At 40.7% G+C, this 18,585-nt stretch overlaps 2 protein-coding genes across 2 annotated transcripts in view; one reads left to right on the top strand and one right to left on the bottom strand.

Annotated features, from left to right (window-relative positions):
* Nucleotides 1-18,585, top strand: part of LOC122785302 (junction plakoglobin-like) — a 78,726-nt gene that overhangs the window by 37,981 nt on the left and 22,160 nt on the right. Inside the window, exons 4-9 of the mRNA XM_044051036.1 lie at nucleotides 7,567-7,820; nucleotides 7,901-8,139; nucleotides 16,716-16,917; nucleotides 17,000-17,144; nucleotides 17,232-17,335; nucleotides 18,352-18,471. Of these exons, the coding sequence (XP_043906971.1) occupies nucleotides 7,567-7,820; nucleotides 7,901-8,139; nucleotides 16,716-16,917; nucleotides 17,000-17,144; nucleotides 17,232-17,335; nucleotides 18,352-18,471 (1,064 nt within the window). The remainder of the gene's footprint in view (nucleotides 1-7,566; nucleotides 7,821-7,900; nucleotides 8,140-16,715; nucleotides 16,918-16,999; nucleotides 17,145-17,231; nucleotides 17,336-18,351; nucleotides 18,472-18,585) is intronic.
* On the bottom strand, nucleotides 13,409-14,305 carry LOC122785225 (IQ domain-containing protein K-like). The gene has a single exon (XM_044050947.1). The coding sequence runs from the start codon at nucleotides 14,303-14,305 to the stop codon at nucleotides 13,409-13,411; it is 897 nt and encodes a 298-aa protein (XP_043906882.1).

The following is an 18,585-nucleotide window of genomic DNA, read 5'->3' as shown; positions in this document are numbered from 1 at the left end:
ATATGAATATATGTTATATGTGTTAATATGAATTATACTCATGTAAAGGCTCTGACTGATCTGAAATATCATTAAAATAAAGGAGTATACTCTGTTACCGTGTGGATGTTACATTACTAGCATGTGAAAAGCTTTATTTTAAAACAAAGTTCCCAGTGAGTACACTTTTCTGCACGTGCTCAGTGTCTCCCTCTTCATTTTTGCTGTATTTCTGTGGCAGCGTTACATATGTAATTTAGCATTGCTCTAGCGTTGTTCTCGGGCAGGGTTCTCAAACTCAAGTAAAAGAAAAAAAGCCCAACGTTTTTGGGAAAAGCAACAGTTGCGGTGGACGTTATGAGCTCATATCATCAATATGCCGTATTAATGTACTCTATTGCCTCGTGTGAGCTTTTCTGTCTTTTACTTCTTCTGTCTTTTATCCATTATTCTGTACAGCACAAATCAATCTATTCATTTAAAAATATAAACATATAGAAATGACTCGTTACAACTTGATAATGTTTGGAGGGCCACATGTGGCCCCCGGGCTGCCACTTTGAGACCCCTGTTCTAGGGGTTTGTGTGGATGAAGACGATGAAACAATGCCGTGTTTATTAAAATCTCTCTAAGAATGAAAAAGAAAAAGCAAAGTTATAGAAAGTTATGTTTCCATGTATGTAAGGCCAAAGGTGCTGACTCGCAGTGCGAGTAATAAAAAGGAACTTAGAGCAAGTTCTGTTCCGTCTTGTTCTAAATCTTTATTAATCATATACAGTCGACTGTACCCTTGAAACTCAAATGAATAAACACACTTATTTCTGACTCATTCCATTTGCAGCATCATGGAGAAAAAAGTTCATTATTGATGAACCAAATAGGCTCCCACACATCAGTGAGTTTCCCTCAGGCCGAGAATTAGACTCCTGTAAAATCCCAGCATGTCAATGAAAATGATCTGAACAGGAGGATATGTGGTTATGTATTAGTTCATAAAAAGGTGAACTGTTCTTAACAGCCTCCCTCCGGACTGATGTGAGCATGAACAAGCATGTGCATTATTTCACTCTGTTAGTTTAGCTTTTAGCTTTTGTAAACACTCTGACTCAAACTGGTGATTGCTGTTGAATTCCTCACTGATGAAAGTGCAATGAAATGAAATATCAGGTGTGAAATCATCGAATAATTCACTCAACTGAAATATTCCAAATCAAATGAACGCTACATTGTTCTCCGAACGTGAAGTGGATAACGTTGTTCCTCGTCATAGCCATGTCCGTGTTCATGATTTGGCTGATGGTTCTGATGTTGGATCTGTACTGTGCAGTTCTCTTCTTGACCTGGATGGATGTTGGAAACTCTGTGTTGAATCTGCCCGACACTTACACATGTCATCATGTGATAGCAGCTGTAGACATCGAGTTAAGTTTGAAGATGTTTCACCGCTCACCCGAGTGACTTCTTTAGTTTTTTTTTGTTTCTTTAGTTTCTTTAGTTCTTTCTTTAGTTTCTTTAGTTCTTTCTTTAGTTTCTTTAGTTCTTTCTTTAGTGTCTTTAGTACTTTAGACTAGTTGGTGGGCAGATCCAGGCATTAGGCTTTATCCACACAGAAATAGAGGTCATGATTTGACTAAATGTCTCCATCCACACAAAACCCCCCAGAATGACTCCACATATGGGCATGTGTATAAATAAATATATATTTTTATAGATCAGTGAGAGAATATCTCGCCCTCTCTAGTATCACAATTAAATGTGTAGCGTAATGACTCATTGACCAATCACAAGGCAGTCCACAGAGATAGTGGGCGCTCTTATTGGTTGTTCCTGTGTGGTTGGTCAGTCTTTTGCATTGTAAAATATAATTGACTACAGCTATAGAGCCACTTGTATAATTGAAAGTGCAGTTAGGAGAACGTGTTGTTATACAGACTGAGCTAGTTTCAAGGTTCCAAGAGAAAGCTATCGTGGCTATTGTCAACCAGAGCCTTGTGCTACACAGACTGTTTGATAATGATGGATCCAAGATTATTCCAGAGAGAGTTTTTGTCTTTCTGATTCTAGTGAAATATGTTAAAGTGCATTAGATTAGACAGATGATTGTGTGTGTCATCTGGAGGAGGAGGGCGTGTCAGGTATTTTCAAATACATTCCTTCAACTTAACTCAAAAAAAGAAAGTCTAAAAGAGAGTCACAAACAAACACATCTGCCCGTTCTCATCTGATCCCAAACCCGAGTCTTCTTGCTGCAAAGGCAAGAGTGCTAACCACTACACCAACCGTGTGGCCCCAAAATCTCATGCAATGACCAAGATATATTATAAAATGATTGGTGTAGGGGTCCAGGGTCCCGCCTTTCACACTAATTGAATTGTTTGTGACTGTTTCTAACTCTTGAAGTAGCTCAGGGTGCAGTTCTGAGTACAAACCTAGGTTCCATCTGAGGTACGTTCTTCCCCAGTGTCACATAACTTTTTAGGTATGTTTTTAATAAAAAAGTTTTTGTTAGTTTTCTGGAGGGCAGAGCCATTCTCTCTCGCCGAGGACATTTCCTGCAGAGTCTGAATCACCTGTTTTATTTGTGGAGGGGGTTCAAGTCTGGATCACACTTTCACTAGCCCAGCTGAGACTGACGGACAACAGAAACTATGTATTGTTACCATGGCTTCACTGGTGTTTACATGTGATTTTAAATCCTCTGTCAAATGGTCACATGCTTTAAAGAGGTCGACTCATCTGGAAAACACAGGCCAGCTGACCAGAAAGTCTTGAGAGGCAGACTCAGAGATGAAGGACTTCTTCAGACAGATGTGAAAAGAGGCTCTGGTGCTAGGAACGGTATGAATGTGAGCGAGTTAGTAAATGAAGGATTCTCTCAAACAAAAGACACACTTCTGTGCAACAGCAACGCCAGGCACCGAGAACAGAGACACAGATGAGCATCTTTAATGTTGACAGTTTTTTTGTGGCTTTGACAAATGGGTTCATTTTAGCTTTGTGTGAGCTGTCTGGATATGATGCAGTAAAGTGTGGCTCATCAGACACATCACTGACCTGCTGATTTCTGAGCGTTTATGACTCAAAGTCGTTGAGAAAACAGCTGTAAGCACCTCTCCGTGTGCTAAGTAAACAATTGCTGTAATAAATTCAAGTTTCTTATTTGAAGTATACATGTTAGTGTCGATGTTTACCTATAGGTGATGCTTTGTGTTTAACACTTGTTATACTTTACAAACCAAACGTGATGTATTCACTTTTTTTAATTGTTAAAAGTTCTGTCAAAGTTGGCTGAGTATTAAAATTTCTTTTCTCTGCAGTTTCATTTAGTTTAATGTATGAAATTCCTTGCAGCTGTGTGCAGCCTCAAACTCTGTGGCGATGATAAAATTAATATTTTTTCCAAAAGTATTTACTAAATAAATGATTATTGTTATTATTTAATTATTTTTAACAATCAAATTATTGCCATTAACTGTTGTCCCCCAGCAACAATGAACATGAGTTAATTTTCACAGACTTTATCAAATCCAACATAGTTATTTACTACCAGTGAATTTCTGTTAATGTATTTTTCACCATTGTTTTGCCTTTCCTGATGGACTGTTCTGCTGGGGCACAGAGGGCACTTATGGAGGACAGACCCAGCAGTTTCTGGTTCCTTCCATGAAAATCTGAGCGGCAGCACCATCAGCTACACAGTACAAGCCGCAGTTAGAGCCACTCTAGTGGTGGCAGACTTTCAGAGTGAGCAGAGCACTGATGGCATCATGACTCCAATGAAAAGTTTGAATTAGGATTACATTCTATTTCAATGACTATGGTGTTTTAAGCGCAGATACCTGAGCCCAACCATTGAGGCTCTATAGAATTTGAAGTATTGACCTAGTTTGGACTCATTATATTCTGGTTCTGGTAGTAGTTTGGCTCGACCCTCAAGAGTGAGTGTGTAGCATGTGCCGACCGACAGTCGGCCAGATCTTCTTCTAATGCATTGACTTGCAGTGGTTTTTCTTTACTGTCTTCTTAGTCAGGTTTTTTTTGACCTTTTTCTTTAGATTTTTGATTGTTTGCTGATTGGACAGTTTTTTATGAACCTTCTGGTTCTTGAGAAAAACCATCCATTGTTTACCGCTTTATCCTCCACATGAGGGTCATGGGGGCTAGAGAGGTTTTCCCTTATCATAAGTCAGTCAGTTTATGCCATTATTAACGGTTTGTCTTCTGGTGTGGTGCCTGCAAATTTTAAACATGCAGTCGTGTAACCCCTGATTAAGAAACCGCGTCTTGATAACTCCGTCTTGGCAAATTTTAGGCCTATTTCCAAGCTGCCCTTTCTCTTCAAAATCATGAAGAAAATAGTTTATGGTGAGCTGCAGTTATTCCTGGACGAGCATGATCTCTTGGAGGTGTTTCAGTCTGGTTTTAAAACCCTTCATAGCACAGAATCAGCTTTGTTAAATATTTTCAATGACATCCTACTGGCTTCTGATTCTGGTGACATCTGGTGTTGTGCTTGTCCTGCTTGACCTGGCCGCTGCTTTTGATACAGTGGACCACAATGTTTTACCGTTTCATTTACAGCACCTAGTGGGCATTAGTGGTACTGCACTAGAAGGTTCAGGTCATATCTGGCAGTGTGTAAGGCTTGCTGGTTCAGAATCCTCATCTGCTCCCATGTCATGTGGGGTCCCACAGGGCTCAATTTTAGGGCCCCTGCTTTTTTCGCTTTACTTGGGTTCCATTCTTAGGAAACACGGTATCTCCTTCCACTGTTACGCCGATGACAGCCAGATGTATGTACCTCAGAAGACAGAAGTGATAGTGTTTGGACCCATTGGCTCCAGTAAGTCCCTTCCTGTTGACCTGGGCCCTTTGACACAGCACGTAAAGCCTACAGTCACAAATCTGGGTTTTAAAATCAACATTGATTTTAAATTGAAATGTCAAATTGGTGCAGTTGTGAAGTCCAGTTTTTTCACTGAAGAAAGCTGACGAAGGTAAAAGCACTTTGAGACTGTAATTCATGCCTTTATTACGTCTCGCCTAGATTACTGTAACACACTTTGTCTTGGAGTCAGTCAGACGTCCATCTCACATCTCCAGCTCGTCCAAAATGCTAAAATGCTTCTAACTGGAGCGTCACTCCACTGGCTGCCCGTGCATTTTAGAGTTCATTTTAAAATTCTTTTTGTTTTTTTTTATCCTTAAATGGTCTAGCCCCGCCCTACCTCTCTGAGCTGCTTCATCCTTACACCCCTGCCCAGTCTCCAAAATCTAGACGGAAGCTCAGAGGGGACATAGCTTTTTAACATTGCTGCGCCTAGATTGTGGAACAATCCTCCACAGCATGTTAGACACGCCCCTTCACTGTCCACTTTTAAAACACATCTTGAAACCCGTTTGGCTTTCAACCCAGTATGAGACATTGGTTTTTATCTTTTTTATAGTTTTATAGTATGAGTTGTTCATTTGTGTTTTATTTATACTTTCTATAATATTCTATTGTTTTATTGTTTGTTGTTAGCTCTATTATGTTATTGTTATATTTTATCTGTCTTATTTATCTCGGATGTACAGCACTTTGTTTCAGCTGTTGTTTTTATAAATCATTTTGGATTGGATTTCTCACATAATGACAACACGCTGTTCTGATCAGAGGCGAGTGGCCTTGACAGAACACATTGGCAACAACTAGGCGAGATGAGAACTAGGCTTTAAGAGGCTTACTGTACTCTAGTACAGGAAAACATGTGTAGTCTTGCGAGAAGAATTACTATAATTCTTTCCTAAAAGACATTTGGGTGTTTTATCACTCCAACAACCTGTTGGCTGAAGAATATTCTGGAGAGTGTAATACCAGTGCAAATGCTGCTTTAATTTAAAAAAAAAAAAAAATAGTTTCCTCCTCTGGGAACTGAACACATTCGCCTACAAGTTTAGAGCTAAAACTCACAGCTGGCTCTGTCCCATGTGATTTTCCTTGACAGCTGGGATTAGCTGTGACTGTGTTTATATTGTTGAATCCAAAATACTTGAGCTGAAATATGATGGGTTATTCTAAAACTAAAGCACACAGACTATTTGTCAGCTGCAGACAGAGGAGACAGTTTGCTTCGCTTCCGAGACACTTTCAAATCATCATTTCCCCCCAGGGAAGGCTTATTCCAGGGCATCAATTTTACCAGCAGTGTCTGCAACTGATACAGACTCCTGGTGCCACGTGTCACAATGGTTCTTGTAGACCGAAGCCAAACCTCTCATTTAAACATGCTGTCAGAAATACCCACCTCTGCCAGTTTTGGACCCATTATACTGTCAGTGTTTCAATGAATATCATTGTATATGTCCTGCAAATGACTGTCAACATCAACAGTGGTTTTTAGAGTTGTCAGTCATGTTCAGACAACGTGAAAAAGAAGCAGTAATTACTTTAAATATAAGAATCGTAAGTGTCACTCCAAATGACTGTTAATATGAACAAAAATAAGACTTTTGTAAGTATGGTTCTCCTAATGAAGAGACTGTCGCTCCACCCACTCTTGATACAATAAAGGACACGTTATCATCATTTTTCATAAAATGAGTTCAAGGTTTTGAAATGGTGGTCAATGACTTCCCAGCCAGCATTTATATGTGATGTGATTTCTAAACTTTCCAACAATATCTAACACGTGGAAATCTGAAAATATTTGAGGAAGATTTGGCCATTTAAATGTAGGCACTCCTCAAACTGGTTTAGGGAGAATTTTTGCCTCAAAGATTTAGACCTTCTGGGAGCCACGTGACAGAATCATCACATTTACAGACCAACCCCCTCCTGGTTGAAGCTGTCAGTGACATCTGATATGTGTTAGCCCACAGGACAGGAACTATCGTGGTAGTTTGAACAATGGTTATCAATAGCAGGTCTAGGGACCCCAAGGGTTCTATGAAGAGGCCCCAGAAGGCAGAGATATGTGTGTGTAAATGTACCACTTGAGGAAATGATATTCCAATGTCACATATCGCAATGATGCAATCTGCCACATACAGTATGCCCCAAATTCAAAGTACTCCTCAGTTCACTGAATCCATTCATTTTTAAACAAGTGCTTTTATTGTGAAATTTACACTGGACCCACAGATGCACAGCCTGATACAGAACAGTCTGTATGTGAAGGTGAGCTTTGTATCAATGAATAAAGTTAACATAAACGTTAACAACCATTCACACTCTTATCTGTCCCGTAATAACACTTTCTTATCGTAAGATATGTTGTGATAACTAACTATCATCCGTCTATTACACACAGTTCTCTGTTTAAAGGTACTTTCTGGCTTTATTTACATAACGTTTGTCACATTGAAAATGTAGGAATTATTTTTATCACCATTCATAATTTACCGAATGTGGGGATAGCGTCCGTATTTGTTGTTGGATTCATCCCAACTCACATTATTGCACAGACTGTGACCCTGGTTTCATCACTCTGATTTCTCTGATTTCATTTCCAGCCATCCCATTGTTTTTTACACCAACTCACTGATGTAATAATAAGATATGCACACTGTCACTCATTCCGTATTTCTCCAATTTCCTCCGACAGATTTAGAAGCTCAGTATTCTCTAACACGGGCTCAACGTGTCAGGGCTGCAATGTTTCCAGAGACCCTGGTGGAGGGAGAGGCTGCCATGCCCGTCCAACCTGATGCATCTCAACAGAGCAACGTACAGCGACTGGCTGAGCCGTCCCAGCTGCTGAAGACAGCCATCGTCCACCTGATAAATTACCAGGACGATGCTGAGCTGGCAACTCGAGCTGTGCCAGAGCTCACCAAACTGTTGGCGGACGAAGATCCGGTACACTCTCTTTTGTTATGTCACTGTTTATTACAGGCCCACGTGTTTTTCCTAACAACATTGTTGTGTTACATATGTAGGTTGTGGTGAACAAGGCGGCCATGATTGTCAATCAGCTGACCCGAAAGGAAGCGAGCCGGCGGGTGCTGGTGCAGTCTCAGACCGTGGTGGGCGCAGTGGTGCGAGCCATGACAACAGCAACTGACATGGAGACGGCGCGCTGTGCAGCCAGTGTGCTCCACAGTCTGTCACACCAGAGGGAAGGACTGCTGGCCATATTCAAGTCTGGAGGGATACCAGCACTGGTTCGCATGCTCAGGTACACTCAGGTCATCTACTGTAGATCACGGCACTTAGTGCTAAGTATTGGGTCATTATATTGCAGTTCATATTTAAAGGGGAAGTTTGTAGTTTCTAGTGACATCTAGAGGAGAGGCTGAAATGTGCAAGTTTTACTTGTGTATATTGTTACTGTATAGATCATAGACGTGTACGATAGTCAAACCTATTGTTAGCCTTTCATATCGTGTTAGCATTTGATCACTAAGTGCGGCTAGCTCTTTTTCATTGCTAACCGCGGGCTAACTGTTATCTATGGGAGAGAAGCAGGCGAGGGAGGGGGAGCGAACACAGAAGAGAAGAGAAGAGAAGAGAAGAGAAGAGAAGAGAAGAGAAGCTCCTCACACTGAAGACAAGGAACAGGTTTGTACTGATAATATTGTGATTTTCTTACCTGTTTTGTTCAGTAACAACAACAACAGAGATACATACTTACATACATATGTATTTCTATAACATTAGCATCTCTGTCCATCACATCAGTGTGATCTACAACCTCACTTTGATGTGTTATCTCATTATAACAGTTGTAGATGATGATGATTATTATGAAAACCAGGAGGGAGATTAATGACTAATATTTATGCACAGACCAAATTATGTTCCACACTTTTATGTTATTGTAATACTGAATATTACATTTAATCTACCAAACATCATTCAAACAAACACTTTATTTTTCTTTCTTCTGTGTTTTATGTTCATAGACTTGTGGTGAAGACGACTCTGCTCAGCTGCTGGAGACAAAACCAGGTCTAGTTTTTGACGCTCTGATACCCCTGACACCTTCTGCTGGTGTGTCAGGGGTAAACTGGTGTTCTTGTGCCAACTGTAGGGACATGACTACGGACCAGGAGAGGAAAATCTGAGGCCAGGTTCCAACCACACTGCTCCCAGTACTTTCTTGAAGGTTTTTATACACTCAGAGAATATTGCCTTATCCTTCCTATAGATATTTCAATTCAATTTATATAGAACTAATTCCCAACATACATTATCAAGACACTTTACAAACTGACAGCTGCTGTGTTTAAAAAATCAGGACAGTACACTGGTTCAAGTCTCTGATACATCACAATGTTCATATCAGGGCATCAAACTTCATTTGTATATAAGGTTCTAGTTTTTATAATTACTGATGATGTGTTTTATGTCAACATTTTGTCTGTATTTTAATATAAACTTAGACTCATTTATTTATATTTATACCTGTATATTTGTTCTGGGTCAAACTGAAGAGGAAATAACAAATAAAAGGTGAACAGATATATGTGCTGTATTCATTTCAATACTCAAATAAATCTATACAGTCACAGAGAAAAAGTGTCTCAGAGGCACACGATTCATGGTTTATCGTTGAGTGAAACAAAAGTGTGGCGTGTCGGTCTGGAAGTCAGGTCCTGTTGAAGACCGTGATGTCATATATTAGAATCAACTAGAATCAAATGATTTTCAAATGTCTGTCAATTACCCAGACCTCCCCTGACGTCTTGCTGCATCAACGCTGATGTGGACGGGGCAGGGCTGGGGTGAACTAAACCACCGCCTGCACCTGATATCAAAAAATAGAAAATAAATCACTCAAGCAAGACAATTGGTTGGTTTTGGAGGGCAATGTGACATACCATGCCTTTGTGGGGTTTGTTACACAAAAGAATCCAGAATATCTGAAAAATTGGGGCTTAAGTTTCAGAAATCCAGCATATATGAGAAACTGGGGCTTAACCTATCCTACTGAGTTCATCCTGGTTTAGTCCATTGGATGCATGCCAAACCAGGATGAGTCGAGCCAGGGGTTAAAAATCCTTGTAAGTGAGCATTCATGACTTTTTGAAGTAGATCCAGAGGTCGAGCACAGATTTTCTAATGCAGAAATTGAGATGACAAGCCAAGCAAGCAACAGCTGATAATGGAAACATTTGGATGGGTGAAAAACCCGGCAGACAATTGCATAAGTTGCCCATCAGAGGTCATTTGAGCAAAAGAACAGTTTTTGTGTTGGTCATCAATTAAACTGAGCTTGGGTGCTTTTGACTAAAGTGGAATTTCATATTAAAATTTGGATTCAATTTTATTTTATTATTTATGTTTTTGCAAATGAGCTCCTCACTTACTAACCACTGCTCCACTGAAATCTTCGTATTTGCAATTCAAGGAGTTACTCCTCATTTTAATACATTGAAGTTATACACTCAGCAGTCTCCTTTATGTGCCTTTGAGGAATGTTCGATGTAGATCTATGTGCAGTCCAGTGACCAATCACACTTGAGAAAGCTGTAGCACAATCCTCTGGGTCCAGGGCAGGTGATATGTGAATATATGCCACTGACTTTATAGCCCAATACACAATTCTGATAGTGTGGCAATAGCGCCTTTATTCAGATTTTGCACGTCTTGAATCCGATATAAGAAAATGCTGCTCGCGAATAAAACTCTGTGCACGTAAGGCTCTGTGCTGTGGGATGCTGAATTTTGGGGACCAAGCAGTCTGCACAGATAACAGATTCCATCATAGGAAGATCAATAACTCTCGTGCAGGTTCTTCGCCAAGTGGTCAGACCTGTCCTGCAACACACTCTCAGAAAGCACTAAATGAAGGTATAATTATAAATTATAATTATATACTAATTATATTAAAGGTGCTGAGGGAAATAAACCTGCAGTTCCTAACAAGCCTTACAATTAGTTATCCATAAATAAAAAACACACTGGGTAACAGCCCACCTTTTATCATTTGGCTGTACATAGTACACTTAGTCTGTACATACAAAGTGGACATAAACTATCACAAATTAGGAATATGGCCACCAGTAAAGGAAAAGAAATGGGCTGGTCGTAAAAAATCTATATTTGAACGGTAGTCTAGCGGAAAATGAGCTTCTATTTCTCACTTGATTTATAACATCAATAAAACATTTTCCTGAGTAGTTAATGGTTTCAATCACGAGTTTCAGCTCCTCTTTAATAGAACATGATCGACTTTGTATCGTATGTTCCCATTTTGATGAAGCACTTCACATATGACAGTGCTTTCAGACAGACACGGTTCTGGTTCTGTTCTAGCACCGTCTCAGGAGGCGAAACTTCAAGAATTCAATTCTGGCGTTTTGTACATGTTCACTTGTGACAAAGTTAGTATTCTTGAGAGCCTCACACAAGAGTTAGTGGCAATAATTTATTGATAAAAATAATTAAATCGACTTTTTTTAATAATCAGTTACTTATTTACTTATATTATTTTTTGAAAAAAATAATTAAATATTTTTTATCAGAAAACAGGGAAAAGACAATCAATCGTACCTTTAAAGTCACTGTAATTGACTACTTAAACAGTATTGAAGGTATGAATGTGTGCACCGACTCTCTCAACCCACATTTGTCACAGTAAGTGGATAAAAGTAACATTTTTTTAAATCAAATAACAAAATCAATTAAGCAGTTTGACTCAATGAAGATAACTATAACTAAGTTAATCAAATGATCTAAGTCAATGAACACCAAAAGCATAATTTTAGTCAATTGAACCAATGCATTTAACTTATTACAGCTAAAAATCCCTATATACAACCTAAACACTGTAAGTAAGTGATACGTTTGGTAACCAGACAAAGCCACTCCTACTTCCGGAACCAAAATGACGGAGGCGTGCGCAGTAGCAGTGACTGTAGACACATGCCCCCACACAAGATGGCGCCAAAGACACATTGACACAAGGCCGTAGATCAGGCCGAAACACATGCTGTACACAGCAGCATGGCTTTAGACGCATGTGTTAGGTGCAAGATGGCACCTGTGAGATCTCAATGAATGAGAGAGAGAGTGCAAGATTGAATGGCACGAGCTTCAAAGAGGGTAGTTCAAAGCACAGTGTGTTCTATGAAGGAAACAAAGGATCAGTTTAAATGGCAGTTTAAAAAACACACACCAACATAAAAGAGAGTTTAAATAGTTCCCGTCTCATTTTGGAAATGGAGGATATCACATGTCCAACTGCCTCCCACAAAAAGCCACTACTAATGCCTGGAGTATCGTTCAGTTCTAGATAAGAGTGGATTTGTGAGAAACGTCTGTGTGGAGGGTTTCTAAATTTCCGGGGATCAGAAATCCCCAACTGAGAAGTATACATCTTCACCCCTTCTGCTGATATGAATCGTAGAATTTGAGTAAAAGACGATCTGTCTCACTTCCTGACTGACATCCTGAACAAGATTGAAATCCCCACCCATAATTATACGATGGCTGTCTGTTGGGAGTTTGGCAAAGAGCGTGTGAAAAACTGGCCATCATCCCACGTAGGTGCGTAGACAAATATTAGCGGTGTGTTCTGTAGGGTGCGTGGAACCACATCCAGAGAGATGCAAGATGCTAACCCTAACCCTAAGGTGAAGGGTAATGACCTCTTAATTCTCATGGATTTAGAATATGACTACTTGAATTGACCTTATACATTATGCCTTTCTTCTTCTTTCCCATGAGTTGCATTGCCAAGCAGGCACTAATAACAGAACAGGGATAAGGGTCCTGTGATCAGAGGTCATGGCAGTTTATAATTAGATCAAATGTGAACAGGAGCCATATTTCATGTATTTCAATATGGGGACATCATCGTGTTCCACAAGCTCTGAAAATCAGACCTGAAATCTTTATGTTAAAGGGAATTAGCAAGCAGTGTAGTACAGTCGTGACTCTGACAAAGTAGCTGGCATGATAATGTTTTGAAATACAAGATGGCAGAACCAAATTCAAACTCTGGACGGCAGCATTGTACCCCTGAGTGTACAGCCTGCCGGTGCTCGTTTTTTTTTTACCAAGTTAATGGAATGTAAAATAACCATTATTGTTAAATTATCATAATGTAATATAATGGACTAATACATGCAGCTTTTTTGGCATTAAAAGTTACAATTCAGACAGAATACACGTTTTCATCTGTGAATTCTTGCAGATCTTCACAAATTCTGTCTCCGAGGTTGAATGGAAATGCTATAACCTTCTTTGTAGTGTTCTGCTTAAGAAACGTGACATGACTTGTCATGGAGTTAATTAAGATTTCTCTATAATAGTATAATATTTGAATCATACTGCATTGTGTTCATTTACTGGGCACAACCTGTAAAAAGGAAACTGATACACCATAAAAGCCCACATTGATCGCTTTGTTCACTTTGATATCAAGCTAACAGGGTTTAATGCCAGAGAAGACTTTCATTAAATGTACCACCAGTTTATCTCAGGTTGTCAGTTCCACATTATGAAGGAGACTGTTCCGTCTGAGGGTCATCATCAGGCTTAGCTGCAGCTGGGGATTCATCCACTGGTGTTGTGGCAGATTCTTCCTCTGCACTGCCTGAGCTGGAGGTCTGTGAATCCTCCTCCTCAGAGTTCATCTGGGAAGAGGAGCTATGGTCACCGGATCTCTCAGTAATTGAGGAACCCCTGTGGGTGGACCCATCAGAGCTACTAGGATCTGTTATTCTGCCTTCTCGGTAAGCCCAGAAGTCCTGCACAGTTCTGGGAACCTCGTGGTTCTCGCTCAGTTCTTTTTGCCACTGGCGCAGTGCCAGCATATCTGGGCTAGCTCGGCTCCTGTATCCCCTCCAGAACGCCTGAATACGCAGCGCAGCCTGACTCTCACTTAGCCGCAGAAACAGAGGGATGGGACCCCTGGGATGTGTCATGAGCCACTCTTTGACGAAGGGAATGCCATGGAACTTCACTGGCCCCTGTCCAGGCCTCTGGGGGTTATTATTGTATAGCCAGTGAATCAGAAAATCAAATGGATTAAATGCTGTTCTTTTCCTCTTAAAACAGCCCTTTTTCTCAGCTTCCTTCAACATAGCCTTCAATCCGGGAACCAACACTGGAAAAAGCCTTCTCTCCAAAAAACATATGACAGGATGTTGGAATTTTTTAGGTGACGATGGAAGCTTCTGGTCTGACTTACAAACACCAGCAAGAGCAGGTTGGGAAAGAAGTGAGTCAAACTCTTTGAAAAGATCATCTTCCAAGACCGAGGTGTGTGCACTGATTGAGTTTCTGTCGGTCCACTCAGCACTGGGAGGACCGGACTGCTCAAGATCATTCTCGTCACAGACTTGTTGCAGTGTTTTTTTGGCACCAACTCTCTTTGCCTTGCTTCTACTCATTTTCTTAAGTTGATATGTTTTTATACAGCCTTCTTCTCCAGATTCATTTGCAGACCTTAACTATATTAATAAGAATGGAGTGAGATGCTTCCTGGTTAACCAACTTCCCCTGACAACAGGAATTTGTTCAAAGGATTTAAAGGAGCCAAAAGTGTCTTTTAAAAACGGTCTCATCCAACATCTTAGGCATTATAAGATGACACAGATCCCCGCGCAGCAGTAATGCAAACATTACAGATGCCAACTGTGATACAAAAACAAAAGAAGACATTTTTGGTGATTTACAATTTGTAGTTGTAATTCGGATTTGCGACTGAGCGCACCACCACAAGGGACCAACCTGACCGAACGTTCGAATATGTTTTAATGGTGGAGGAAACCCACGCAGACACGGGGAGAACACGCAAACTCCACACAGAAAGAACCCAGACCGGGAATCAAACACCACCACGAGGAGACATGAAGTAGTGAGGCCTGGCGAGGGAAACTGGCAGGGATTGTTTCGGAATTTGTTAATTAAAATATCAATATTTGCCCGGGCATTTTGATTATGGTATTACACATGGAAGGACTATGATGTATCACTAAATCGAACTAAATGAATGGCAAGGCATACTTCAGTAAATTATTGCTAACTCGCTGAAAATATGAAACTACTGTACATACACTCTCTCTCTCTCTCTCTCTCAGTTGAACCGAATGACGGTATGACGAATGACGAATTGCTGGTTAGATAATAAACATGGAGGGAGGGAGATAATGTTGATACTGTATCATGTCACATGGTCAGGAAGTGACCATGTGACATGATAAGTTAGCGGTACTCTGCTACACACCAGCGGTTCATCTCCTTCATCAGTGGCAGTACTTACACCACAGGCTTCCCTGTGTTCTTCAGCAGATCATTCATCTCCAACCAGCCAGGATACACTTCATCCATCTACCTCTAGCTTCAGCTAATGACTTCCCTTTGCAAGCTGAACTTTGATTGTGAGTCTGTGTCTGTCAGTGTGTGATAGCTTTCTACTCTATACTCCACAGCATGGCCATGATACTTTATCCATCTGATTGTAATTTTCAGAGCAGCATCATTTATACCATGACACACGCTTGTGTCTGGTCCCCTTTGCTAGTGGCCCCTAAAGTCTCTTGAGGGACCTCTGTGTTGGAGGACTATTAAAGACCCTCACTGCAAACAACCTGTGTAGGAGCTGATAAACATTCAGCAGTGATGGAATGTAAAACTTTTCACATGCTCCTGAAAGCTCAGTCTCCAACATGGCAACCAGAGGTCAACTGAAAACTGTAGTAAATGACTACAGAGCTGGCCTTTCATTTCATTCATTCACATTCCAGGAGTTAATCCCTTACATGGGAGCTTAACGGAGGAGGATAAATCACACCAATAATTGATTTGGAGCTTAAGTCACACTGAAAAGAAAATTGAATACATTAAAAGTGAGTGTTTTTGCAGCTTTCACTGTAATAATGCTATGAATGTTTTCTCCCTCTCTCCTTCTTTACTTCTGCCTGTTATTATACTCCCACACTCTGTCACTATTTCTCACCCCCCCTCACCCCCCCGCAGCCTCCTGCATAATGAAGCCCCTTTTACTTATCATTTTTCATGCATCGCTCAAATGTTTTTAAAGCTATTTTTATTTCTCTGATGTTGTCTTTTGAAAATATGCTTCTAATTTCTATGTACACACAGACTTATTATACAGTTCTCGACGCCACATGTGGATCATCTGCCTCCATCTTGTCCCTTCCCTTGTGTCCTCTTCTATTCCATGAGCTGTCCTCGCGTCCTCTTTCACAACATCCATGATCCTTCTCTTTTCCTTCTGCGCAGCAGTTCCATCGTCAACATCTTTTGTGCGATATAATCACTATCCCTCCTCCATCTCAACCTTGACTCTCTTCTTTTATTTCCAAACCATTCAACCTGAGCTGTCCCTCAAATATGTTTCTTTCCAAACCCGTCCATCCTTGTCACTCCCAAAATCTCAGCATATTCAGCTCTGCCATCTCCGGCTGCGCCTCCTGTCTTTTAGACGGTGCCACTGTCTCACTACCGTCTTGTAGAGCTGATCCACATCCTCTACCTCTACTCCTTGCATCTTCAACGTGCTACCTGTCTCACTGTCATCCGCACACACATCTCTCTCCATGCTGTCTTTCAACAATGTAACCACAGCGTTCCGTCACACACACAAACACATGACATTGTCAGCTACACTCTGTCTGACAAAACCAAGGGAAAAAATGGGTTTGTCCAAGATTTCACTGAACTTAATGCATAGATGTGACGTGGGAAGTGTGACTTTCTGTTGTTTTCAAAGTTGTTTCTAATCAGAATGAATGTGTGTGAATGTGTTTTCTCTTTATATTGGTCTCCTTCATGCAGTTCACCAGTGGAATCAGTCTTATTCTATGCCATCACCACCCTCCACAACCTGCTCCTGCACCAAGAGGGGGCAAAGTTGGCAGTGCGTCTCGCCGACGGCCTGCAGAGGATGGTTCCTTTACTGAAAAAAAGCAACCCCAAGTTCCTGGCCATCACCACTGACTGTCTGCAGCTCCTGTCCTATGGCAACCAGGAGAGCAAGGTCAGCAGTGATGACCTTAACACTGGGAATGGAATTTGTGTTGTGTCCACTTTTGTAAAACATTTACACTTCCTACTTTCAGCTCATCATCCTAGCCAATGGTGGTCCAGAGGGTCTTGTGTTCATCATGAGGAACTACAACTATGAGAAGCTTCTGTGGACCACAAGCCGAGTTCTCAAAGTCCTGTCTGTGTGTCCTAGCAACAAGCCGGCAATAGTAGAGGCTGGTATGTGCACATAACTGACAATGAGTGTAGACAGTGGAGAACAGATGTTTGTGTATTATATCATTTTGTTGTTACATCTATGTCTAGGTGGTATGCAAGCTTTGGGCCAACACCTTACAGGTTCTAGTCAGCGTCTGATCCAGAACTGTCTGTGGACACTCCGCAATCTGTCTGATGCTGCAACCAAACAGGCATGTATTACTTAACCCACTATTACTACTGTGGATGGAAGCTTTTCTTCTGGTGCCAAATGACTTGTTCCAAAGAAGCAGTAGTTTTATAGTATTACAGTTCTTCCACCAGATTTCTTACCTCCTCCTCTCTCTTGTGATTCAGGATAGGAGTTGTGCAGCTGGCTGATTTGGTAGTACAGAGCAGAAAGAAAGGGGTGGGCAGCTGGATGTGGGGAGGAGGTCAGCGGGGAGGGAGGGTCTTATAAAGCTGATGGACGGCTGAGGTGTGTTGTCTCTTGGGGAAATGTAAGCAACGGAAAAGACCGGGTTTGCACATGATCATGAGCTACTCCAGATTTGGACCTGATGGTGTTCACACCTCTATGGTTTCTAAGTCTCTGTGTGAATAAGGAAAGTGTTTTGCTTAACTCTGTTATCTCACAGCAAGGATCTGATCCTGGATTCAACCTGTCAGAGTTCACTGTGCATAACTTGACAGAACTTGACAGCTTGAAATTCCTGCTCCTTCTAATGCCCCCAGTGTGCTTTTTACTCATTAGAAAGTAGCAGGAGAGGAGGACTTTATTCTCCACCTGCAGTATCCTGACATCTCCAACCTCCTGGAGCCTGGAGGAAAACAAATGGACACAATCTGGCTTTGTGGCAAACATTCAACTCTGGATCCACAGATGTTGTCAATGAAAGTTTTGCATTAGCAACAGGAAGTGTAATGTAAATAGTTGCTGTGGTAACGTTGCTGAGTCCATGATTTAACTGTTAACTGTGTCATTTGTCATATATGTATATATATACATATTTATATATATATATATATATATATATATATATATATATATATATATATATATATATATATACTCATGTATATGTATATACATATATATGCATATATATATACATATATATATACATATACATGAGTTATCAGGAGAGGACTTTCTCTCGTAAAAGACTTAACAATAATGAAATGTTTTATGAATATAATAACTCTACTCATTGTCTTCTCTCTGTAGGAGGGGTTAGATGGTCTGCTGCAGATACTGGTCACTCAGCTGGGCTCAGATGATGTCAACATGTTGACCTGTGCAACGGGCATCCTGTCCAACCTCACCTGTAATAACTCGCGTAACAAGGTACATCATCATCATCATCATACAATACTATCAGTGCATCATTCCAAAACTGTGTGCATTTAACTGCTGATATTTTTGACTCTTCTTTGTTTTCAGACCGGAGCAGGATTTTAC

The sequence above is a fragment of the Solea senegalensis genome, linkage group LG19, assembly GCF_019176455.1.
Source record: "Solea senegalensis isolate Sse05_10M linkage group LG19, IFAPA_SoseM_1, whole genome shotgun sequence".
NCBI lineage: Eukaryota > Metazoa > Chordata > Actinopteri > Pleuronectiformes > Soleidae > Solea > Solea senegalensis.
Note: the sequence above shows the minus strand (reverse complement) of the source record. Positions and strands in the feature narration are given on the sequence as shown.

What these genes read in the sequence shown, in the direction of transcription:
- LOC122785225 (XM_044050947.1), bottom strand. Translation starts at nt 14,305, where the DNA reads ATGAGTAGAAGCAAGGCAAAGAGAGTTGGTGCCAAAAAAACACTGCAA.